General features: G+C 39.6%; 1 protein-coding gene across 11 annotated transcripts in view; it reads left to right on the top strand.

The window, feature by feature from the left end:
- The window catches only part of CCNB3 (cyclin B3), a 63316-nt gene extending 38299 nt beyond the window's left edge, over window positions 1-25017 (top strand). For 5 of the 11 annotated variants that reach the window (XM_025857797.2, XM_073901805.1, XM_073901806.1 and 2 more), the window contains 7 exons: window positions 619-717; window positions 1956-2048; window positions 15848-15985; window positions 19566-19721; window positions 20509-20658; window positions 24346-24476; window positions 24699-25017. In XM_025857797.2, the coding sequence (XP_025713582.1) occupies window positions 619-717; window positions 1956-2048; window positions 15848-15985; window positions 19566-19721; window positions 20509-20658; window positions 24346-24476; window positions 24699-24771 (840 nt within the window). In that variant the 3' untranslated portion in view covers window positions 24772-25017. The remainder of the gene's footprint in view (window positions 1-618; window positions 718-1955; window positions 2049-15847; window positions 15986-19565; window positions 19722-20508; window positions 20659-24345; window positions 24477-24698) is intronic. The other 6 variants (XM_073901808.1, XM_073901809.1, XM_073901812.1 and 3 more) reach the window with 6 other exon arrangements.
- Window positions 25018-25239: the final 222 nt, after the last annotated feature.

Raw genomic sequence — 25239 nt, 5'->3', positions numbered from 1 at the left:
ATATTGTGTGTGTGTGTGTGTGTGTGTGTGTGTGTGTGTGTGTGTGTGTAAATTGCCTTTCTTAGTAATTGCAATCTGCATTGCAGTGGACTCCAGTCAAAGATGAGTAAAGTCTACAGAGGCATCTCCCAAGGAAGATGGTATTTAAGTTGAAAATTGGAAGGACGAAGGAATGAGATTTGGCAAGCAGGAGGAGAAATACCCCTCTTGTAGGCAAAACAAACTGGGTAGAGGTGTAGAAGGGAGGAAAAGGCTACCAAGAAGATGAATTGGGTTAGATCAAAGCATTGGGACAAAACAAGTGACTTAAGATACGTGACATAATTTGAAATAGTAAAATAAGAGTGTTTTTCCTGGAGAGTCTTGAACTTACCTGTGAAAATGGTGCCTAGTTCCTAGGGCAGAGCAGGCATGTACAAGAAGGACTAAACATTTCATGGTCACTTGGCAGTATGAGGATTGAAGGACCAAGGGGTGCTCTGTTGTGGCCCAGGATGTATGAGGCTTGAGGAACCTTAGCAGAAGATGACAGTGGGAAGAAAGAAGTATATCCTTTATGTGTGTGTGCTAAGCCTTCCTTGGAATTTTTCTCCTAATATCTTTTTGGTGATTTCCAAGCAGGTAGCCCCATTGGAGGATATTGACAAGAACCACAGTGATCCATTTTTCAACCCAATATATGCCAAGGATATCTTCAGTTACATGAAAGAGAGAGAGGTATGTAGGTGGCTGTTGGAGGGGAAGGATTTCTAGGTCTCATTTCCTCATCATTCCGTCCTTCAAATGCAAGTTGAAAGGGGAGGTAATGATGATGATTAAAATAATAGCAACAACTGACATCAACTGGTAGCTTACCATAAGTTAGACATTGAGACTAAGGGGTTTATAGACATTATCTTGTTTAATTCTCCCAATAACTTCATGATGGTATGTATTATTATCTCCTTTTTATAGATTGGAGAAACTGCTCAGAATCACACAACTAGTATATGGTAGAGCTGGGATATGGGCTAAAAGTCTGATTACCTTGAAGACCATAAGCCTGTGCCTCTAATTGTTGAGGAGACAGTCTCAGACACAAAAATAGTCTTCTTCTGAGTGGCTGCTCTTTGAGATCTTTTCCCTTCCCTATGCAAGTTTCTGGCATCATATGTAGAATCACTCTCCAACCTGGTGACATTTTCTTCCTCCTTTAAAATCAGCCAGTCTCCTTGACCACTAAAATTCATTGATTCCAAATTTTCTTCTCTTTCTCTCTCTAAACGGAACAGATGGGACCAAGATTATCTACCAACTAAAATTTTAGCAGGCCATGCATAAGAGGGAGGATGAATATCTTGTCTTTAGAGACATAACATTTGATTTACTGACTCCAGACCCTTCACTTTTTCTAGTGTAGCTTGGAGGAAGTAAGGGATAATTTGGTATACTGCAAGTATGGGCCTTAGCTCAGCAGTGTCAGCTTTACTTGGGATCTTGTTAGAAATGCAGGAACCTAGCCCCACCCAGACCTTATAAATTAGAATGTGAATTTTAAAGATCCCCAGGTGGTATATGTGTTAAAGTTTGTGAACCACTGCTCTACACAGCATGGCATTGTGCTTCAGATTGAATTGCAAAGAAGGGGCAGAACCTCTTTGATATTCATCTATAGTCATAGGTGTGTTCCTGTCCATATTCCATATTCCCCCTGGACTCCTCCATATCCACCCTGACACTTGAATATGATGTGCATCCATTTCCCAAGGATAACTAGAACTTGTCTGGAAAAGGAGACTTTGATCGGCCCCTATCTGATACCAGCTGAAAATAATGAGTTAAAACTGAAGAAGTTAATTATGTTGTTACAGTTCCTTTTTCTGAGATAATTAGTTGCAAGTATTTTTTTCCTAAGTTACAATTTTTGAACTATAAGAAGAGTTTATGGATTAATATTTCTTTTTTATTGCTGCCAGGAAAAGTTCATACTTAAAAAATACATGAACAGGCAGACTGACATCAGCAGTTGCATGAGGGCCATTCTTGTGGACTGGTTGGTAGAGGTGCAGGTAAGCCTGACAACTGCTGCTTTAAGGGGCTGCTCTTCTCTTTATTGATTATTCATTCAGTATCACCAGATGCCAAGCATGGTAAAAATTTTCTGGGTCTACAGAGCTGAGCCACGGTTCCTGCCTTCAGGGAGCTTATGATCTAGGGGGCAAGATAAGACATGCAGACAGATATGAGTACAATAAAAAGTAGAATATACTAGGTACCGTAAGAATGTTATATATAAGATACTGTGAGAACCCAGCGGAAGGAGAGACTATTTCTAGAAGAGGCAACGACGGTATGGTAGTTTAATCATTCTCAAAATTTTGTAAAAGTCTATTTAGTGATTTGGATAGGGGTCAGTGACAAAGTCTTTCAAGCTTTGGGTGAGATCGGTGATAGGAGGGACAGTGTGGCAGACATGGCAGGACCAGACATGGCAGGTAGCTATTTGTCCAGGGTTGGATGTTGAGGGAATAGTGCTATGAATACTTAATTATCATTTTACACAAAGGAAGGAGAGTCCAGAATAGTACCTGGCACATAGTGGAGTGTCAATAAATATTTATTGAATGAATGGAATTGAATGGCTTGCAATGGAGTTTGCAAGAAAATATAAGGCATAGGCTATGCCCAGAAGAGTCTTAACTATATAATTAGGAATAAAAGGTAATATAGTTTAATATCCTTTATTCAGTACCAGAGGAGTGGTTCAGGGTCACTTTGAAGTAACAGACCAGGAAAATGTGGTAGACACGATTTATTGGATATCAATAAAGCATGAAAATGCCTCTCATCTTATGAAAATAATAATAAATTAGATAAGAGTGTAATTTGGGGGTGTCTGGGTGGCTCAGTCAGTTGAGTGTCCAACTCTTGGTTTTGGATCAGGTCATGATCTCAGGATGGGGAGATTAGGCCCTGCCTTGGGCTCCACGTTTAGCTGGGAGTCTGCTTGAGATTCTCTCTCTCCTTTTCCCTCTGCCCCTCTTTCCCCCACCCTCTCAAATAAATAAATAAATCTTTAAAAAGAAAGAGTAGAATTTGGGTAGATCTTACGTAAATAAAGCTGATCCCAAAGATTGCTGATCACTATTAAGCTAGAAGGAGACTTCTGGAAGATTGCCAGTGGACTTTGTTCTAATCAACATTTTTATTAGTGATGTAAATGAGAACAGAAAAGATAAACTCATCAAATATTGCATGGCGTGAGACTAGGAATAGGGATAGGAAATAAATGGATATCAGAGATAAAATATCTACTAGCTGGAATGATGAACTGAATCTTTTAAAAAAGCTTTTGTTATTTATATTGCACAAAAACTTGCATTTGTTATAGCAAAGTAATAAATTATATAATTACCTGTGATCCCACAACTCACAACCACAGTTAATATTTGTGTGTGTATATTATTCCTCCACTTTAAGTGGTGGTCATCTACTTTAGGGGCGCACCTCTAGTGCATGGATCATAGAATCACAGATGCCCAGGTCCCATCCCATACTATCAAATCAGAATTGTGGGGGTGTGGCCCAGGCACATATATATATTTTCTGTTTTTTTTAAAGAATTTTTTATTCCTTTATTCATCATGGTAAGTGTACTCCTTAATCTCCATCACCTATTTCACCCATCCCCCCCCCACCTCCCCTCTTGTAACCATCAGTTAGTTCTCTATAGTTAGAGTCTGTTTCTTGGTTTGCCTTTCTCTCTTTTTTTCCCTTTACTCTTTTGTTTCGTTTCTTAAATTCCTCATATGAGTAAGATCATACGGTATTTGTCTTTCTCTGATGGACTTACTTCACTTAACATCATACTCTCTAGCTCCATCCATGTTGTTGCAAACAGCAAGATTTCATTCTTTTGTATGGCTGAATAATATTCCATTATATATACTATATCTTCTTTATCCATTCATCTATCGATGGACACTTGGGCTGCTTCCACAGTTTGGCTATTGTAAGTAATGCTGCAGTAAACATAGGGGTGCATGTATCCCTTTGAATTAGTGTTTTTGTATTTTTTGGGTAAAGGGGCACATGTATTTTTATAAAGCTCCACAAGTGATTTTTTTTTTTTTTTTAAGATTTTACTTGTCAGAGAGAGAGCACAAGCAGGGGGAGTGGCAGGCAGAGGGAGAAACAGGATCCCTGCTGAGCAGGGAGCCCAATGTGGGGCTCAATCCCAGGACCCCGAGATCATGACCCGAGCCAAAGGCAGACGCCCAACCATCTGAGCCACCCAGGCGCCCCTCCACAAGTGATGTTAATGTACACCTTTTGATAGAGAATCACAGTTCTAGAAAACATATATAGTGTTTTTATAACTTTAATTTTCATATTTTTAAATGGTAAATTGGACTTTTGGGTATATAGTTCTACGAAATTTTAACATTTGTTTTGAAATAAGATTCACAAGAAGTTGCAAAAAACAGTATAGGGAAGTCCTGTGTAACTTTCACCTACTTTCTCCCGATGGTAACATTTCACATAACGATAATTAGTGTCATAATTAAGGTCTACAGGCCTTATTTAAATTTCATAAATTTTACATGTATTTATTTGTTGTGTGTGTTTTGTCTGTATAGTTTTATCAAACATAAAAATTTTGTAAGCCCTACCACCACAGTTGAGACACAACTGTTCCATTACTACAAGGATCCCTCATGTTACCCTTTTATAGCAACAGCCGTCTTCCTCCCCTCCCCTTCCTGTTCCTGGGAACTCCTAATTTGTTTTCACATCTATATCTTTGTAATTTCATAAATGATATATAAATGAAATCATACAGTACATAACCTTTTGAGATTGACTTTTGTCATTTACCATAATTCCCTTGAGATCCACCTGTAGTGTGTAAGAGTTCTGGTTGCTCTGTATCCTTGTCAGCACTTGGTATTAGTATTTTTTAATTTTAGCCATCTAATAGGTGGGTAGAGGAGTCTCACCATAGTTTTAATTTGCATTTCCTCAAGGGCTAATAATGTTGAACATCATACTTGTCATCCATATATCCTCTTTGGTCAAGTGTCTTAAGTCTTGCCCATTTCTTAAATGGGTAGTTTCTTTTTTTTTTGTATTATGTTCAGTTAGCCAATATATAGTATATTTTCTTTGTATCAAGTTATTGAGAGTTCTTTACGTATTCTGGATACAAATTCTATGTTGGATATGTGATTTACAAATATATCCTACCAGTCTGTAGCCTTTTTATTCTCTTATTTGGGTCTTTCACAGAGCAAAAGGTTGTTTTGTTTTGTTTTTTGTTTTTTAATTTTTATAGTCTAGTTTTTCAGTGTTTTCTGTTATGGATTGTGCTTTTTAAGAATTCTCTGCCTGAACCTAGGTCATGAGTATTTTTCTCATATTTTATCTGAAAGTTTCATAGTTTTAACATTAAATCTGTAATCCATCTTTTTTTAAAGTTTTTTTAAAAAATTTTATTTATTTGACATAGAGACAGAGAGAGAGGGAACACAAGAAGGGGGAGTAGGAGAGGGAGAAGCAGGCTTCCCGCTGAGCAGGGAGCCCGATGCGGGGCTCGATCCCAGGATGCTGGGATCATGACCTGAGCTGAAGGCAGACGCTTAACCATCTGAGCCACCCAGGCACCCCTGTAATCCATTTTGAGTTAATTTTTGTATAGTATGAGGTTTTTGAGGTCAAAGTTTTTTTTTTTTTTTTTTTTTTTTGCATATGTATCTCCATTTGTTCTAACACCATTTGTGGGAAAATATACTTTTTTCCTACTAAATCGCTTTTGCATCTTTGCCAAAAATCTGTTGACCTTATTTGTGTGGATCTATTTCTATTATTATTTCTATACTTTATTCTGTTTTACTGATCTCTATGTCTGTCACTTTGCCAATATCACACTGTCTTTATTCCTGTAGTTTTATAGAAAGTCTTAAAACTAGGTAATGTGATCTGTCCAGCTCCATTCTTCTTTTTCATAATTGTTTTAGTTATTCTAGTTCATTTGCTTTTCTATATAAATTTTAGAATCAGTTTGTTTATATCTCCAAAAAAATCCTGCTGAGAGTTTGATTGGAATTGAGTTACATCTTGTGCAGAAAAGAGTTAACAGGCCAAATACTGCTATCCTTAGAAAGTCCTGTTTGCAAAGTTGGCCCTTGTCTGGGCATCTGAGAAGTTGACTGGTAAACAGTTCCCTACAGTGCTTATAAAACCCTCCCTTTAATGATAACTGTGCCGAAACTCTTTGTATTAACAATGTGGTTTAGTGATGAACACTGGGGAGGGTATGTGCTGTGGTGAGCACTGTGAATTGTGTAAGACTGATGAATCACAGACCTGTACCCCTGAAACAAATAATACGTTATATGTTAGTTAAAAAAAAGCAATGTGGTTTATTCTGAACACCTGCTTTCCTTTTGTGAGTCTGAAATTTTGGTACATGCTAGGCAGAGAGTGTTTACATGACTAGCTCCCAATAAAATCTTAGGCACTGAGTTTCCCTGGTAGACAGCACTTTACATGTATTGTCACGTCTCATTCCTGGAGGAATTAAGTGCATCCTGAGTGACTTTATTGGGATAAGACTCTTGAAAGCTTGTTTCTTGTTTTTGGCAAGTTTTGCCCATGTTCTCATTTACTTGATTTTGCTTTCTATCTTTTGTTATAATAAATCATAGCCATAAGTATGACTATATGCTGAGTCCTATGACTAGGAATCATTGTACCTTGGGGTGGTCTTGCGGACCATCAACACACATCTATAGGTGAATTTGAAAAGAATTAACATCTTTTCTGTGTTGAATCTTCCATACCCACGAATGTGGTATGTCTTTCGTTTATTTCGGTTTTCTTTGATTTCTCTCTTTTTATCATACAGATCCTGTACATGTTTTGTAAGATTTATACCAAAATATTTTCTTTTCTTGGAGCTACTGTAAATGATATTTTTCTTAATTTAAATTCAACTAGCCAACATATAGTACATCATTAGTTTCAGATGTATTGTAAATGACATTTTTAAAAAATGTAGTTTTCCATTTGTATACTACTAGTATGAAATATTGATATTTGTGTATTGACCTCGTATTCTATGACCTTGCTAAAACTTATTAATTCTTAGGAGTTCTTTTGTTTTTATAGATTTTTTTGAGATTAGCTACATAGATAATTATGCCATTTGCAAATGGGGACAGTGTTATTTCTTCTTTTCCAATAGGCATGCTTTTACTTTCATTTTTGTGTTTTATTGCAGTGCATAGGACTTCTATTATGATGTTGAATAGCAACAGTGAGAGTGGACAACCTTGCCTTGCTCCTGATCTTAGGAAGAAAGCAGTTAGTCTTTCACCATTAGTATGATCTTAACCATAGAGTTTTTGTAGACACCCTTGATCAGGTTGAGAAATTTACTTTCCATTCCTAGTTTGCTGGTGTATGTTTATCATAAATGGATGTTGAATTTTGTAAAATGCTTTTTCCCCTCTACGTCTGTTGATACAATTTTATTTGTTTTAGACTTAATATGGTAGATTACGTTGGTTGATTTTTAAATATTGAAGCAGCCTCATTCCTGGGATAAACCCCACTTGGTCCTGGTGTATTATTCTTTTTAAATATTGCTGGACTTCCATTTGCTGATATTTTGTTGAGGATTTTTGTATCTGTGTTTATGATGGGTGTTTCTCTGTAGTATTCTTTCTGTTTTTTTGTACTGTCTTTGGTTTTGGTATGAGGATGGTACTGACTTTATAAAATAATTTGAGCATATCTCCCTCTTCTGTCTTCTAGAAGAGATATGTAGAATTAATGTTATTTATTCTTTAAATGTTCTGTAGAATTTACAAGTGAAGTTATTTGTGCCTGAAGTTTTTTTTTTTTCTTTTTCCTGAAAGATTTTAACTAAGAATATAATTTCTTTAATGGTTATAAGACTATTCAAGTTACCTGTTTTGTTTCAGGTGACTTTTGATTTGTGGTTTGTGGTTTTCAAGGAATTGGTCCATTTCATCTAAGTCTAATTTATATGCATAGAGTTGTTCCTATATTCCCTTATTATTCACTCTTTCATTCCTGATATTTGGTAATTTGTGTCTTCTTTTTATCAGTCTTGCCAGAAGTTTATCAATTTTATTGATCTTCTCAAAGAACCAGGTTTTCATTTCATTCATTTTCTTACTGTTTTTCTCTTTTCAGTTTTATCGGTATCTGCTCCAATTTTTATAGTTTCCTTTTGCTTTGGGTTTAATTTGCTCTTCTTTTTTAGTTTCTTAGGGTGGAAGCTCAGGTTATTGATTTAAGACCTTTCTTCTTTTTGAATAGAAGCATTTAATGATATACATTTCTCCCTAAGCACTGCTTTAGCTGCATGCCACAAATTTTGGGAGACAGCCTCTTTGATCCTTGGACTATTTAGAAGTTTGTCGTTTGATATCCAAGTGTTTGGAATTTTTGCTATTATTTTTTGGTTATCAGTTGCTAGTTTAATTCCATTGTGGTCAAAGAAAACACTATGTATTATTGTAATTCTTTAAAAATTTAAAGGGTTAATACCCAGACATGGTCTGTCTTATTGAATGTTCCAAGTGCACTCGAGAAAATGTGTATTCTCTTGCTGTTGGATGGAGTGTTCGATAAATGTCCGTTGGATCCAGTTGGTTAATGTTGTCAGTTTCTTCATTATCCTTGCTGTTTTTCTGTGTACTAATTCTGTTGCTGAGGAGAGTACTGAAATTTTCAATTATAATTGTGAATTTCTATATTTTTTCAGCCTTGTCATTGTTTGCTGTGTATTTTGAAAATCTGCTGGGAACATACACATTGGAGATTAGTTATATCCTCTTTATAGTGTTTTGTGACTTGCTTTTTTTCTTTTGTAACAATGTTCATGTAATTGTGACATCTTTCCAGTGAAATTGATATATTTCTGTATCATTTATGTTGACTACATAGTATTCTGTTCTTCAGCTGTCATTATTTATCCAACCCCCTATTAATGGACATTTAAGTTATTTCTGAATTTTGCTCTTAGAAATAACCGTATAGGGAACATGCATGTGCTTCCATTGTTCATGACTGTACTATTGTTTTTCTGTATTAAATTACTAGGAATAGAAGTATTAGACCAAAGCGCAGTGCACATTTAGAATTTTTGTACATACAGGCACTATTCTGAAATATCATGCCCATTGTATTTATACTGAAGAAAAGTGATTTTCTCATAATCTTAGCAAAATAGAGTGTTATATTTTTTGCCATCTGATAAATGAAAAATTTTAATGTGTTTTTTTAAGTTGATGTACAGTAGCATTGGCATTTTAAGTAGTTAGGTCCATCCGTTTTTCTCTTTATGGTTTTAAGATTTGTTTCTTGTTTAGAAAAGTCTTATCCAGTCATAATTTAAATATTTCTCTGAATTTTTTCTAGAACCTTTATAGTTTCATGTTCACATTTTTAAATCTTTGTCTGGAATTTATTTTGATTTTGGTGTCAGCACCTATACACCTTACCCCAGTGATTATCCAGTTATTCTAATACCATTTATTGGTTTTCATTGCCCACTGGTTTGAATTGACATAGTGTTTTATTATTGTAGTATAGATGGCATACAGTGTTATATTAGTTTCAGATGTACAACATAGTGATTCAGCAGTTCTGTACATTATTCCATGCTCACCACAATAAGTGTAGTTACCATCTGTTGCCATACAGCATTATTACAATATTATTGACTGTATTCCCTATGCTATACTTCTTACCTGTGTGACTTGTTTTATAACTGGAAGTTTGTCCCTCTTAATCTTTAATCACATATACTTGGGTTTGTTTATGGTCTTTCCAATTCTGTTCTTTAGTACATTTGTCTATTCTAATATCAGTAGTATGCTGTTTTTATTATGGTTTGTAACACATTTATTGCCTCTTTACTTATTTTCCAAAATATTCATGGTTCTCACACAGTAGTTCTTCCAGGTGAGCGGTAGAATAGTTTTGTCAACTTTTCAAAAATAACCTGTTGGGATTAATTCAGGGAGAATTCACAGATCTTCTTTTGTAATTTTAAGTTTTAAAAGATTCTCTTCATATTGGGCTCGCTGACTTGAAAGGTTTTTCTTGGGTATTGAGGAATTTTTTTTTAATGTTATGAATTATTATCCTTTTTTCTTTAATTCTTAAATTTATTCATATATTGAGAAAGCAATCAATAAGTTTTCTCTACTTACTTTTTTTAATTTTATTAGGCTATGTTAGTCACCATACTCTGTACTTATTTTGTATTCATCTACTTTGCTGAACTTAGTCTTGGTTTATTTAATTTACTCTTGGATTTGATTGCTTATACTTTATTTAGAATTTCTGCTTCTATATTCACAAATAAGATTCCTTTGTAAGTTTTTGGTGCTGTCTTTATTAAGTTGTGGTACTAGGACTGTTCTAGCCTAACATAACTAGAAAAATTTTCCTATAGTACTAAGTTTAACACAGGAATTATTTTCCTTGGTGAACTGGCCCATGAACATATTGATGCATGGTGCCATTTATGTGTGTCATTCTTTGATAACTCTAATAACATTGATGATTATTGACCTACCAAGGATTTATTATTCTTCTTGAGTCATTTTTGTGGTTTATATCGTATTTAAAATTCATTCATTTTGTAGGTTTTTCACAGTTACTGTCATAGACTATACATGGTATTCTTTTATAATTCTTTGTAATTATTTATTTTTTCATTTAAAATGCGTGTGATGTGTTAGCTTGCTTTCATGTGTGTGCATACATGTGCATGCTGTCTTCAGTGTTCCTTGCAAGAGTTTCATTCAGTTTTCTGGTCAAAGAACCAGCTCATGGATACATTTATATAGTTTTTCTTTTTTAAAAAAATTATTGACATCTGCTTTAATATTTGTTATCTTACTCAGTTTATTAAGGTTTATTCTGTTGTCTTCCCTAGCTGCTTAAAATGCATGCTTAGTCTATTTTAATTATTTCTGACTTCATAATAAAAGCTTTAAAGGTATACATTTTCTTCTAAGTAACAGTTCTGATTACATCCCATTAATTTTGAAAGATAGTGTTGTAGCTATCTTGTTTTTTTCCTCAATAATCTGTGATTGCAAATTTTATTTCCTTATTGACCTAGGTTTTGTTTTTTCTTTAAGAATAGTGCTTACCATTTTTTTCAGATGCTTTTCTTTTCTTTAGTTTGGTTTATCCTTTTATTGCCAATTTCTAGATTTATTGTACTGTGTGTTGAGAATGTGACCTGCATGATAATTTTTGTTTTTCTTAAGTTAATGAGATTTTCTTCATCGCTTCAGATATAATGGGTTTTTATAAATGATTCACTGATGTTTGTAGAAAACAGGTATTCTCTAGAATACAAAGATCATTATATCAATTAATTTTGACTTAATAATTATATAATTTATATGCTAATTTATTTTTCTGCTTAACTTATCAAAGTCTAAGAGCAGTGTGGTAACCATCCACAATCATTGTTTAGTTTATTTCTCCTGGCATTTCTTCACTCCCTCCATCTCACCTTAAATCCTCTGCCCCATACAATTTTTTAAACTATCAATTAATATATATTTATAAGGTGTGTATGTATTCATATATATTTGTGTATATGTATATGAATAAAATCAACTGTTTTCTTCTTATCCCTCAGAGGTAACAACTATAAATAATTTAGTGTGTATCCTTCCAGATCCTTTTATGTGTATGTTATCACTTTTATTAAGTTTTGACTATCCTTTCTTTAAAAATCCGAGAAATAAACTGAGGGTTTTGGGTGGGTGGGTGGAGGGATGGGTTAGCCTGGTGATGGGTATTAAGGAGGGCACATACTGCATGGAGCTGTGGGTGTTATACGAAAACAACGAATCATGGATCACCACATCAAGAACAAATGATGTATTGTATGGTGACTAACATAACATAATAAAATAAAATTTTAAAAAATCTTAAATTTTATGAGTAATGCATGAATGTACACACATATAGGCATATTTACACATAAAAATGCAGCTTTTTAATGAGTGTGGGTTTTATGATATTTTTGTTATATGAATAGGTCATGCTGTACACATTGCTCTGCATCTTGCTCCTTTAAGAATGTCTTAGTAATCTTTCCATATAATTATAGATCTACCTTATTCTTTTAAAGTGTTGCATAATATTCTATTAGATGGATATAGCCCATTATTTAATCAGCCTCTCTAGTGAACCTGATCTATTAATTGCCTCTGGAGTATGATGAGATAATTCGCACACTTTTAGTTTATTTCTCCTTCTATTTTTAGTCAAGATAACTGAGACTTTTAGATCCATATTATTATTGTTTATTACCTTCCCTACAAATAATTATTTTTGACATTTCTAGATGTAGATATGTTTTCCTTAATTTTGTCCAGTATATTGTGAGTTCTTTTAGTCTGAAATTTTTATCATTATCTCTCTTTGGCCTCTTATCTCATTTTGAGTGTGTGTGTGTGTGTGTGTGTGTGTGTGTGTATGTATGTGTATGTATGTGTATGTATGTGTATCTCCAGAATTTGTTTTTGTGTCTCAGGTTTTCATTCATTATCTTCAGCTCTCTCTTACCTCTCAGTTCTGGGAGAATTTCTTAAAGCAGCCTTTGAAATCATTTATTTGATTTTTGTCATAACTGAATGTACTATTCACTTCCCCTATTACATTTTTTAATTAAGTAATTGCTTTTTCATCAGAAACCAGTCTTTCTGGATCTCAGAGTGTTCTCTTTTCATAGATTCAGTGTTCTCTCAGCTCTTGAGAGTATACTTTTTAAGTTTATTTCAGTTCTTTGAAGTGAAAAGCTTTCATAAGTAGACACTTGGCTCTGGTTTGTCAGGACATTTCTCCTTGAAAAATTACTTGTTATTTTTCATATAAATGGGTAATTTTCTCCCATTTATTCATCTTTGCAGAAGATGGTCTTTGAGTTTTGGAATTTGAGATAAATTTTGTCAAATTTATTTCCTCCTTTGAGACTGAGAGTAGTCTTTATAATTTCTATAGTTATTTATTTATTTATTACTTCCCTTTTGTTCCTTCTTACCCATCCCCAGTTAAGGAGCATAATCATTTATGAAGAATTAGAAGGGTGTGCTGGCCAAGGGCAGTTGTGAGGGAGAGACTCTTGCTACAGTGCTGAAAGGCTTCTTTGTTTGTTGTAGCTGCTTGAATTATCTAGAGCACTGCCACTTTTCTCTAACTGGCACAAAGTCAGGCTCCTTATGTGGAGCCTGATGCTGAGGGGACAGAAAACTGTATCATGTGAATAATAGTTACAGGAAGTCAAGTTATTTGGTCTAGAATGGAAATTTGTAGGAGACATGGTAACTGTCTTCAGTAGCTGAAGGGCTGTCACGAGAACAATTAGACTTGCTCTCTGTAGTCCCAAGTGGTAGAATTATGTTAGAAGAGTACTGTCTTACATTCAAGGAAGGAAGATTGCTATCACTGACCCTGCTGCTGATTCAAATATTTATTGACTCCGAATTTCAACCATTCATTCAGATATTACCCACACGTTAGATGTTAACCATTTCTTAACAACATGTTACATGGGTGGCCAAGTGCCTATGAGATGTACTGGAAAGAAGCTATGCAAGCATTGGCTTTGTCATTTACTCATAGAGGTGTCATCCTCAGAGAACTGCTACGTTCCATTCTTACTGTCTTTTTTTTGGTAATTATTTGACCTCAGTTTCTTGATACTTATGGTGGTAGTCATTCATCTGCATGAACTCTCTCCACCTCTTTCTTACGACATTCCTCTGTGGTAGGCAGAATAAAATGTTCACATCCTAATTCCCGGAACCTATGAATAAGTTACTTCACGTGTCAAAGGGAAATTAAAATAGAATATGGAATTAAGATTGCAGTCAGCCAAATTTAAGATACAGTGACTATCCTGGATTATCCAAGTGGACCCAGTGTAATCACAAGGGTTCTTAAATGTGGAAGAGGGAGGGAGAGAGTAATGCAGTGTGAGAAAGACTCTGCTGGCCATTGCTGGCCTTGAGGATGGAAGGGACCACAAACCAAGGAATGTGGGCAGCTTGTAGAAGTTAGAAGACGGGTTTTCTGCTAGAACCTCTAGAAAGAAACACAGCCCTGTTAACACCTTGATTTTTTTTTTTTTTTTAGCCCAGTGAGTCCCATTTTGCACTTTTGACTTCGAGATCTGTGATAATGAATTTGTGGTGTTTTAAGCCACTAACTGTGTGGTAATTTATTACATTGCAATAGGAAACTGATAAGGATGGATTGCTGAGAAAATCCAAGGCCATATCCCAGGAACAGTAAGAACGGCTTCTTGGTATTTCTGTTATTCAAAAATTTAATACATCTATTGCTGACTGATGTATTCAACCATTTTCTGATAATCAGCCATTTCTCCAGTGCTGCTTATTGGCCTACTTTTTGGACATCTAGGCTTTGGTCAATAAGAGGAGCCTACATAAAAGGAGGCCCAATGAAGTAAGCGAATTTTACCAGGAAGGCGATTTCTACTCAGTATAAGGAAAAATTTTCCATTAAAACCATTCAAAGAGAGATCAGGCTGTATTTGGAGTTCTATAGCAGGAACTGAACAATTATTTGGTGGAGACATTAAAGAGAAGATTCCTGCATTGGTTGAGGTGTTGGATTAGTGTAGATTTTATTGTTCTTGAATCTAAGAATTTAAGGGGTAGAGAGGAAGAAGCATCACTGAGGTTTGGGTAGGACGCCTGTGTGTAGTGCAGATTGTGCCTACACAAGGTTCCTAGGCAAGACAAAAGTGGGCGATGGAATCCAGCTCATACTGTTTGTCAAGCTCTACATTCTGGCTGTGGAGCTGCTCTGCCTTGAGGCAGGGGTACCTTTTGCTAATTCATATAAAGGTATTGTTTACTTGATAAGATGTGTGCCTGCAGGGCTGCATTCACCCGAAGACGTCACTTTTCCCCCCTAATTTGCATAAAGATGCCATATGGGCCAGAATTAACACTGGGTCTAGAGTTATAGGAGATGGTTTCTTGGAGTTGGTGAAGGCAAGGCAAGGATAGGTAAGAGAAGCAAAGGGAAAGAGGATTATGCTACTAATGCTTTAATCTCATTCTGGCTTCTCCAGTCCCTCAGCTCACTTCCAAATGGTGCTAATTGGTACTTTCTTCCAATCCATATATTCTAATAGCATATCTAATTGGGAAGAGACACTAATGAATGAATATACTAATAAACGGGTCTCTGTATTTTAGAGGTAAAGGAACATGATCTCTTTGGGGGGGTTCACTGTATAATGTAGTAGCAAATGGGGAAAGCAAGAATCTAAGTCCTGGAGATCAAGGGGAGAGGGTGTGTTTACTCAAGGTGCTCATAGAGAAGGCAGAGCATCTCTCTCTGACCTTTTAAAAAGACTATTTGAGAGAGAGAGAGAGAGCGCACGGGCAGGAGAGAGGGAGAAGCAGACTCCCCGCTGGGCAAGGAGCCCAAAACGGGGCTCCATCCCAGGATGCTGGGATCATGACCTGAGCCGAAAGCAGACGCCCAACCGACTGAGCCACCCAGGCGCCTCATCTCTCTCTGATTTATAAGACTGGTCATTTACCTAAATATGTAGGGATGGATAATGCCAGGGTCCTCAAAGGCACAGGAGATCTAGATCTAGGCACCCAGCTGAAGCAGTTCCCACATTCATAGCTGAGTCTCAGTGGGCCAGGTCTGGTAGTTCCACTGTCCTCAATGCCACAGACCATGTAGTTAGATCTACTGGATGTGGCCTTGGGGTGGGAAAATATGATACATTCGTGTTTGTGTATTCCTCCAGATGACCTTTGAGATGAGTCACGAGACCCTGTACTTGGCAGTGAAACTGGTGGATCATTACCTTATGGAGGTAGTATGCAAGAGGGACAAGCTACAACTCCTTGGTTCCACTGCATTTCTGATTGCAGCAAAATTTGAGGTGAGCCTGAGTTCAGAGAGCCTGGAGAAAATTAATCAAGTTTCTACCCAAGTCTGATATATATGTATTTGTATGCCTATATGTGCATATATGTATGTATATGTGTATGTATCATCTACACGTATATACACACGCACATATACATGCACTTACATTTGCATGTATGTGCAACTGTGTGTGTGTGCGTGTGCATGTATAATTACATACATACACACACAAGTAATATTTCCTACCTGTTTTTGGTCGGTCTTTCCTAGCAGGGACACTGGTGTTGGGTGGCAGTGGTGGTATATTTGTTTCCTGGCATCCACAGGGTTCTTTCATTTCTTCTTTGAAGATAGGTGTATGTGGGCATATGCCTAGTTAAATACATTGTTCTTTGTAAGTCTTCCTTCTGATCCATAATTCTCCATCTACCCCGCACTCTTTTCTTCTTCCACCCACTTCATCTCTACCTAGTGGGATCTTGAACTGCATGGATAAGAAGGCAATTCCAAACCTGGGTGCTGGAGACATTTAAGAAAACATGGCCTGGTACGGATGGTAGTGAGTCCAGGTGAAATAGTTATTTTTGAAGTAGCATTGTAAAAGCAAGTCGCTGGCCTTTCTTCCTTTCTTTTTTTTGAAGAAATTATCCATTCACCTTAGAGAGAGAGAGAGCATGGAGGGAGGGAGAGCAAGAATCCCGAAGCAGTGTCCCTGCTGAGCGGGGCTCGATCCCCGGACCCTGAGATCATGACCTGAGCTGAAATCAAGAGTTGGACGCTTAAATGACTGAGCCACCCAGGCGCCCTGCTGGCCTTTCTTCCCAACCGGAAGCCATCTAATTTCTCTGATTCTTTTCTCTCCCTCAGATGCTAAATGATCTTGTTCAACTGTGATTTTTTCCATGATAGGCTACTTGTGTGAAACCTTAGGGTTTAGAAGCAGAGAGGTAGCAACTTGTACTGAATTCAAAGAGCTCTAGAACTGTGAGTTTGTTTCTGTGCTCCCTCACTTGCTCCTTCCGCAGCTTTATCCTTAGCTTGCTTCTTGCCTCCCTCCCTCCTGCCTCCCTCCCTCCCTCCCTCCCTAGATCCTTACCTCCCTCCCCCATTCCAGTCCTCCCTCTCTTGCTTCTTACTTGCCTCCCTTTCTTGCAGCTCTTGCTTCACGTCCCTCCTTGCTTCACTTTCCCCTTGCTCCCTGACTCCCTTCCTTTTGCCAGCCTTCCCTCAGTCCCTCCCTCCTCCCTCCCTCCATTCTTCCATCCTTGCCTGGTGCGCTCATTCACTACAAACTGGGTTTCCTCCCTGTGTCACTCTTTCCCTCCCTCCCTCCCTGGTTCCCTTTCTCCCCTCCCCCCACCCTTATTCTGTCCATCCCTCCTTCTGTGTCTCCTTTCCTGCCGCCTTCTCCCTCCCACCCTCTGTCCCATTCCATCCTCTTCCCTCCCAGCTTCCCTCCCTCCCTTACTCCTTTCTTCCCTCTCTTTGCCCTCTTCCCTCTGTCCCACCTCTCCTCACTCCCCACCTCATTCCTTTCATGCTGCACTCCCTCCCTCTTCCATCCCCTCCCCCCTCCCTTTTCTCTTCATTCCTTGTCTCCCTTCTTCATGTGCTCCTTCCCTCTCTACCTCCCACTCTTGCTTCCTGGCGCCCTGGCACTATGACTCCCTCTTAATTCTAGCCACCTTCCACCTTCTTTCTCTCATCTCCTTTTTCCCTTGCGTCTTCTCTCTCTTCCCCCTCCCACCCTGGCTCCTTTCCTCACTATTTCCCTCTCTGGTTCACTTCCTTCCCTACTCACTTGCTCCCTGGTTCGCTTGCTCCCCGCTCACGGTCTGCTCCCTCCAAACTCCCCCTCTTGATTACTGCCTCTCCTCTCCAGTGTTCATTTCCTCCCACCCACTATCACTCGCTCATTTCTATCCTCTTTCTCTCTCTCTCTCTCTCTTCCTCCTACACCTTCCCTGACTCACTTCCTCCCTCCTCCCTCTGTCCCTTCCTTCCTCTTTTGCCTCCTCCTTCCCTTTCTCCCTTCCTCTTCTCTCATTCTCCCCCTTGCTCCCTCCTTTGCTGCTTCCCTCTCTGGCTCGTTTCCTTCCCTGATCAGGCGCTCCCTAGTTCATTCTTTGCTCTCCGTCCCTCCGCCCCTCCCTCCTCTCCCTCCTCTTTCCTCCTCCTACCTGGGGCTATCCTTGTGGCTTAGCACAAGGTCCTAAGTCCTGCATGCCTCAGCCTCAGGAGGGTGAAAAAGAAGCTGGGGGTCCCTGGCCAACAGCAGAATGAGGAGCAGAGTACAAAGAGGCACTTCTTAGCAAGTCTGGGAACCAAGAGTACCAGAACCCTGTTCTGGTTACCAGGATGAAGGGCCCCCACTATGTCTTTTGGAGAAGGGGTGTCTTTCCCTCACAGGATTGAGAAGTACAGAAAGACTTTTGCAAGGGGAGATGTGGAGATGGTCTGAGGAGAGAAGAAAGGAAGGAACCACTGGTGAGCAGGGCAAAGGAGGGGAGAGTTTCTTGGCCTGGTATTGCTGCTAGGTTGCTGTGTGAGCTTGAGTAATTTGCTTCCTCTTTCTGTGCCTCAATTTCCTTGTCTGCAAAACTGGAGGGTTGGTCTAGTCTGAGATCTCAAAATAGAAAGAGAAAGGTGTGGGAAGAACGCTGGGGTGGGCAGTTAGATGCAGCTGGGTAAAAGATTTGGGGTCTTCCTGCTTCCTAGTCCTCTCCCCAAAACCAAGGTTCACCCTGCAGAGGGCAGGACATGTTAAGGTGCTTCCTGGTTAGGGGTCCTTCTCACCCTTGGCCGGGTCTGGATCTCCTCTGTCTAGCCCCTGAGCATATCCTCCCACTCTCTGCAGTCCTCAGTCTCTGCTTGGGCTCTCTCTGTGCCAGTCTGCCTGTCTCTCACTGCCTGCTACCCCAGTAGGGCCCCCTCCCGAACATCCCTGTTCATTTCTTAGACTGGGAGACAACGTGCCAGCTTATTTTCCATCTCTAGCTCTACTTTCTGTGGTCTTCTTTCCTCCCTTCCCCCAGAGCAGGTCTTAGATTTCTCATTCTAGGCTTTCACTCATTAAAAGAGAGATCATGGGGCACCGGGGTGGCTCAGTCGGTTAAGCATCTGCCTTCGGCTCAGGTCATGATCCTAAGGTTTTGGGATCGAGTTCCACGTCGGGCTCCCTGCTCAGCAGGGAGTCTGCTTCTCCCTCTCCCTCTACTACTCCCCCCTGCTTGTGCTCTCTCTCTCTCTCAAATAAATAAATTAAATGTTTAAAAAAATAAAAGATCATTGCTACTGGTTCCTGTGCCATATTATGCCACTCCGAATAGTGTAAGAATCTACCCCACAAGGCCCGATTCTCTCTCCAGTGGTGCAGTTTTGGGGCAGATGTCTCCTGTGTCTCTGATTTTGTTTTTCAGATGGACCACTCAAATCAACCAGAAGGTTGCTCTCAGAGTGACCTTGAAGGTTGATGCTGGGAAATGTTATTGCCCCCTATCTTTCACTTCTCTCCCCCACTGCCTTTTATCCCAAAGCAGAGAGGAGTGGGCTCTCTTTGCCTGTTTGTGACTATCTCTCCTCTCCACCCATAGGAGTCCTACCCACCTTGTGTGGATGACTTCCTGTACATCTGTGATGATATTTATCAGCGAGATGAGATGCTCACCATGGAAATCAGCATCCTGCAAACTCTCAAATTTGATATCAACATTCCCATCGCCTATCATTTCCTGCGCAGATATGCTAGGGTAAGAGGGAGGAGGCACATCCTCATTCTCCCACTACCCAGAGTGGCTGCTTGAATGGTAGGGAAAGGGAAAGGGGCAGCGGGGGGGGGGGAATTTCTCCTTCAGTCCACCCTCCTAGACTGACCACCTTTATCAAGTGTTGGGGGGGGACAGAATTGAAGACTTTCCTGGTGTACCTTTATGTTTTGAGGTGAAGGCAGTCTAAGGGAGGGGAAGAAGAGTCTTTGATCAGGAAGGGACACGTGGGAAGTTGGGGGGAAATGCTGGTAAACTTTTCTTCCATCATCTGACTGTTGGTTACAGGGGAGGTCACTTTATAATTATTTATTGTATTCTACAAGTACACCTGTGCACTTTCCTCTATGTGTGTGTTATAGGTTATAATTTTTAAAAAAGATTCAAACAAGAAAAGGGAAATTCTTTTGGAGCATGGAATATTTCTAGGGTGGAGCCAGGTGCAAAGTTAGAGAATTTTGGCTCTTCAAAGGATAACTTGCAAAGAAAGGGGATGTGAGGGAGGGTACCACAAGGATACTTGATAATTTGGTTAAAAACTCTAAAGGTAGCAAATCCCACTGGCCGATTTCAGAATCCCTGCCTGAAAGATTCTGTGCTTTTGGGGGTAGGGTCCTTAGTGTGAGTCATAGTAGCAAGAGAGGTAAATTGTTCAGACAGAGAGCCATTTAGGCCTGAAGTGGGATAACTAGAGAGAGTGGGTACAGTGGGTCTTCTGCTAGGTGCTGCTTTTCTGAATTGATTGCTGAGCCAGTCTTCTTGCCACCCTTAGTGTCTCCGTGCCAACATGAAGACACTGACTTTGTCCCGCTTCATCTGTGAGATGACTCTGCAGGAATATGACTATGTCCAGGAGAAGGCTTCCAAACTAGCTGCTGGCTCCTTCCTCCTGGCCCTCTATATGAAGAAGCTCGGACACTGGGTAAACACTTGACGGGGGCACAGGGTAGAGATTTAGAAGCACAGAATCAGCAACCTAAGTGTGCACTGATGGATAAATAAATAAAGAAGATGCGGTGTATACACACACACACACACACACACACACACACACACACACACACACGAATATTACTTAGCCATAAAAAAGAATAAAATCTTACATTTGTGACAACATGGATGGACCTATACGATATTATATTAAGTGAAATAAGTCAGAGAAAGACAAATACTGTATTATTTCACTTCTCTGTGGGATCTAAAAAAACAAAATGGGGGGCACCTGGGTGGCTCAGTCGGTTAAGCTTCTGCCTTTGGCTTAAGTCATGATCCCAGGGTCCTGGGATCAAGCCCCGCATTGGGCTCCCTGCTCAGTGGGGAGCCTGCTTCTCCATCTGCCGCTTCCCCAGCTTGTGCTTGCTCGCTCTCTCTCTCTCTCTCTCAGATAAATAAATGAAATTAAAAAAAAAACAAACAGATTCATAAATATGGAGAACAAACTAGTGAGGGGAGGGGGTGGAGGGAAGGGCAAAATAGGTGAAGGGGATTAAAAAGCACAAATTTCCAGATACAAAATAAATAAGTCACAGGAACGTAAAGTACAGCATAGGGAGTGTAGTCAATAGCATTGTAATAACGTATGGTGACAGATGGTGACTACACTTATCATGGTGAGCATTTTGTAATGTATATGAATGTTGAATAACTATGTCATACACCTGAAACTAAGGTAGTATTGTATGTCACCTGTACTTCAAATTAAAGGCAAGAAAACACAGGGTAAATTCGGGAGGAAGGTGTAAAGTAGGGTCATGGGCAACTCAGTGATAAAACTGCCATGTACCCATAGTTATAAATTCTTTGACATCTCAACGTGTTAAGAGCCTGGCTGCCTAAAGGGTTTTTACAGCAATGGTTTTGAATTGTTTTACTTTATTTTTCTTAGTCGCAGTACTCTTTATTCCAAAGAAAGCTTACTTGAAAACCCCAATATTGTAAAACAGACTAATATGAAATAATTCTGGTTGCAGCAGGTGGTAGGATGGGCCCCCTTCTTACCTGACCCCATTCTGCCCCTTGCAGTCCCCCCAGCAAGGTTGCCCTCCACTCCCCTGAGAGCTCATTGGAATATAATTTGAGAAGCACAGACCCAGACTTGTGCAAGCAACTGTCTGTGTGTATAATGGGGGATTCAGAGGTATAGTATAGTGGTCTTCTCTGAAGAGGAAGTCCGCTAAAGCCTCCTTCCCCAGTATAAGTAAAAGTCATTCCTAAGCTCCTCCAACCTAGAAGCTCTGCAGCCACTACTGCTGGGAAAACCTCTGTGTACCAAGAAAGACTGCTATAAACCGTTGTGTGAACTTGGACAACTCATACTGAAATTTCTTGGGACAGAGAAAGCATTCAGTAAATGACAGTGATGATGATGAAAAGGAAAAAAATGGCTAGCATTTATTTAGTGCTTAGACAGTGATCTAAGTACTTTGTGTATTAACTCATTTAATTTTCACAAGATCAGTACCATCGTCCCTACTTTACAGATAAGAAATAACTTCCCATGTTTTGCTAATGAGAGGCAGAGCTAGTCTTTGGGGATTAGGGGTCGTGTTCAAATTGTTATACCTACTGTATCATCAGAGCTGATGTGGCCATAACTTTGGAACTGTGGCCCTGGAGAGGCTCCACGTTGTGCCAGGCTTTGATCTTCAGATCATGGGGAAATGTTGTAGGTTCTGAGGGGGACAACTGAGGGACTCAGGGCAGCAAACTGCCTGCCGACCAGTATAGAAATAGTTCTGTGTTTTAACAGTTGGCATGGTTACACCAATGAGTATCAGCTAAGTGTCAGCCCTGATCTGAACTCAGGTAGTATGGCCCCACAGTCCTCTATGCTATGTATACCGCCTCTATAGATAAAGGCTTCACAGAGGAGGTGACTTTTGAGTTGGGTCTTGAAAGATGAGTAGGAACCTGTTAGAGAAGACATTCTAGGTAGAGGGAATGATAACTGACCAGATGTGAAGGCAATGAGAAGAGTGTGAGGTATTTGGGGCAGAATAAGGCACTTCCTGTAGATAGAGCAGAGGATATATTAACAGGGAGTGGTGAGAGATGAGACCGAAATGGTAGGGTGTAGTCAGATTGTGAGAGACCTTTGATGCCAAATGGAGAGACCCACTTTATATGAAGGCATTGGAAGGTTTTGAGGCAGGGGAGTGACCTACTCCTCTTTGTGTGTTCTGGAAACACCACTGGTATAGCAGTAGAGAAGGTGAATTAAATGAGAGATAGTATAAAAGTGGGAACACCAGTGAGTAGGCTTTCGTAATAGTCAAGATGAAGCATTGGGGTCCGAACCTGTGCAGTGACAATGGAGCCATTAATCTTATTTGACACACCCAATATAATGTGTTACTCCCCTGCTCAGCATGCCAGTGATTGCCCTTTACCTGTGGCAGTGGTTTCTAAACAGTATTCAGTAGAGCCCTGTGATTTCCTGTAGAAGTGTCTCCTGGGCCCTGTAAAAGGTAAAGGGATCCAAATTGGTGGGCTTGTTAGCTCTCCCTCCCAATTCCAGGTAGGTATTTAGGCTTCCAGGTAAGATATTTGAAAAAAAAAGAGTTCAGAGAAAGTAATTTAAGACACTTTTAGAAAACCACTGCCTTATAGAATAGACCTTCTCTTCTTTACCTGTGGAGCTCCCACTTGACTTTCAACGCCCACTGCAGTCGTACCCTCCTTTACAAAGCTTTCTGTGACTCTCCTGGCCAAAGTTCATGGGTCCTGCTGCTCTGTTTCTCCAGGGTCCCATTCTCACTTTCATCATAGACCTTCCCACACATTCTGTAATTCTCTGTGTGCACGGCTGTCTCCCCCACTACACATTCCTTAGGGGCAGGGGCCTTAGTCATCTTTGTATTCACAGCAGCCTACACAGGGCTTGGTAATATTAACCCTAGCTAGCCTCTGTTCCACTGTGCATTGTGTGTATTAACTCATTCGCTCCAATGATGCAGTTACTGTAATGATCCCCATTTGGCATAGTGGGAAACTGGGGCACCAAGAAATTAATAACTGGCTCAAGTCCATGCTGTTGTTGGAGCTAGAATTTGAACCTAAGCCATTTGCTTCTGGAACCTTTCCTCTTAAACGCTCTGCTGTATTACTTCTGCCACATAACAGGCATCCTTAAAATTGAATGAGAACATAAATGCATGGAATGATAGCTCTTAGAGCCAGAGAAAAGGAACTGCCTTAAATTCCTGTTGTCTGTTGACTTGGGATCTTAAGTTTGTTTTGAGGTTTGCCTGGCCATTGGCTCTTGACCTGAGCGTGAGTAAATTACAAAGTTAGTCATGTTCCTTAGATTCCTTAGTGGATTTCAGCTTACATGAATACCTACAACCAGGGCTAATATCCAACTGGTACCTGTGGGTATATGGTACATATGTTCATCTGGATAGCCGTACCATTAGTTTGCAGCTGGAACCTAGTCTTCTAGGAAGTACTCTATACTTACTCGTCAGTGTCTGTGCTGTATGAGTTTTTGAAATGTCTGACTATCTCCTCTGCCTATACCATGTATACAAAGTCTGGATTTGGGATGGTAGAGATAGAGGAAGGGTCCGCTTCCTGTGGTAAAAGTCACTGTTCATGTTGCTTCTTCCAGGCTCCTGCCCTGGAGTATTACAGTGGCTACAAGACCTCTGATCTTCACCCCTTGGTCAAGCAGCTAAACACCCTGCTGACATTGCGTCCTTGCAACAAGCTCAAGACTGTGCATTCCAAGTATTCTCACCAGTAAGTACCAAGCTCCGGTTGAGGATGGGTTTGTGCTCAGCCATGGGGAGGCACAGACTAGCCTCACTTAAGGAAAAAGAAAGATTCAGTACTGTTCGCCTTACTTTCTGCTCTAGGATTAAACCAATATAGGGAACCAAGAGTCCTATGTCTCATTTATTCCAAGGAGCCTGTTTGCTTTGGCTTATTTTTACGCTGAGCAGACCCCTCTTCCTTTTGCAGGGTCTTCTTTGAAGTCACCAAAATCCCCCCCTTGGACATGTTGAAGCTAGAGAAGATTTTGAACTACTGCTAAGTCTGAGGCTGAGGAGCCGGCACACTGGCAGCGGCCACCAGGGCCAGGCAGGCATTGAAATAAGCTGTTACTTATTCTGTCTTTGAATGTGTCTTTTGATCACTTGTCTTTCTTTTTTACTCTTTTGTTTGTCTTTTCCCAAATTGATAGTGTTGTAAATATTTAACTTGTTATGAAAGAAAAGAAATTGTTATAGTATTTGATTAGAAATTTAATAAAAAATTGTTTGTTGTTAAAAGGGCTCACGTCCCCTCTTATTGCTCGGGAGCCCCATGCGTAGCCCAGGGATGTTTTTCCCTGTGCCTCAAGGATCTAAGTTATCCAGTTTCCTTCTCTAGTTGGAGACTTTCTCTTCATGGGAAGAAGAATTGAATTAGGGTGTAAATTGAAGGCTGAGTCTGTACAAGGAGGATCCTTGGGGCATTGGTGCCCAGTGCAAAGAGAGAGAGCCCTGCCAGATAGACAGGA

The sequence above is a fragment of the Callorhinus ursinus genome, unplaced genomic scaffold, assembly GCF_003265705.2.
Source record: "Callorhinus ursinus isolate GAN/ISIS: 27379988/994484 unplaced genomic scaffold, GSC_fseal_2.0 scaffold16, whole genome shotgun sequence".
NCBI lineage: Eukaryota > Metazoa > Chordata > Mammalia > Carnivora > Otariidae > Callorhinus > Callorhinus ursinus.
This window is presented reverse-complemented; position numbering and strand designations above follow the sequence as displayed.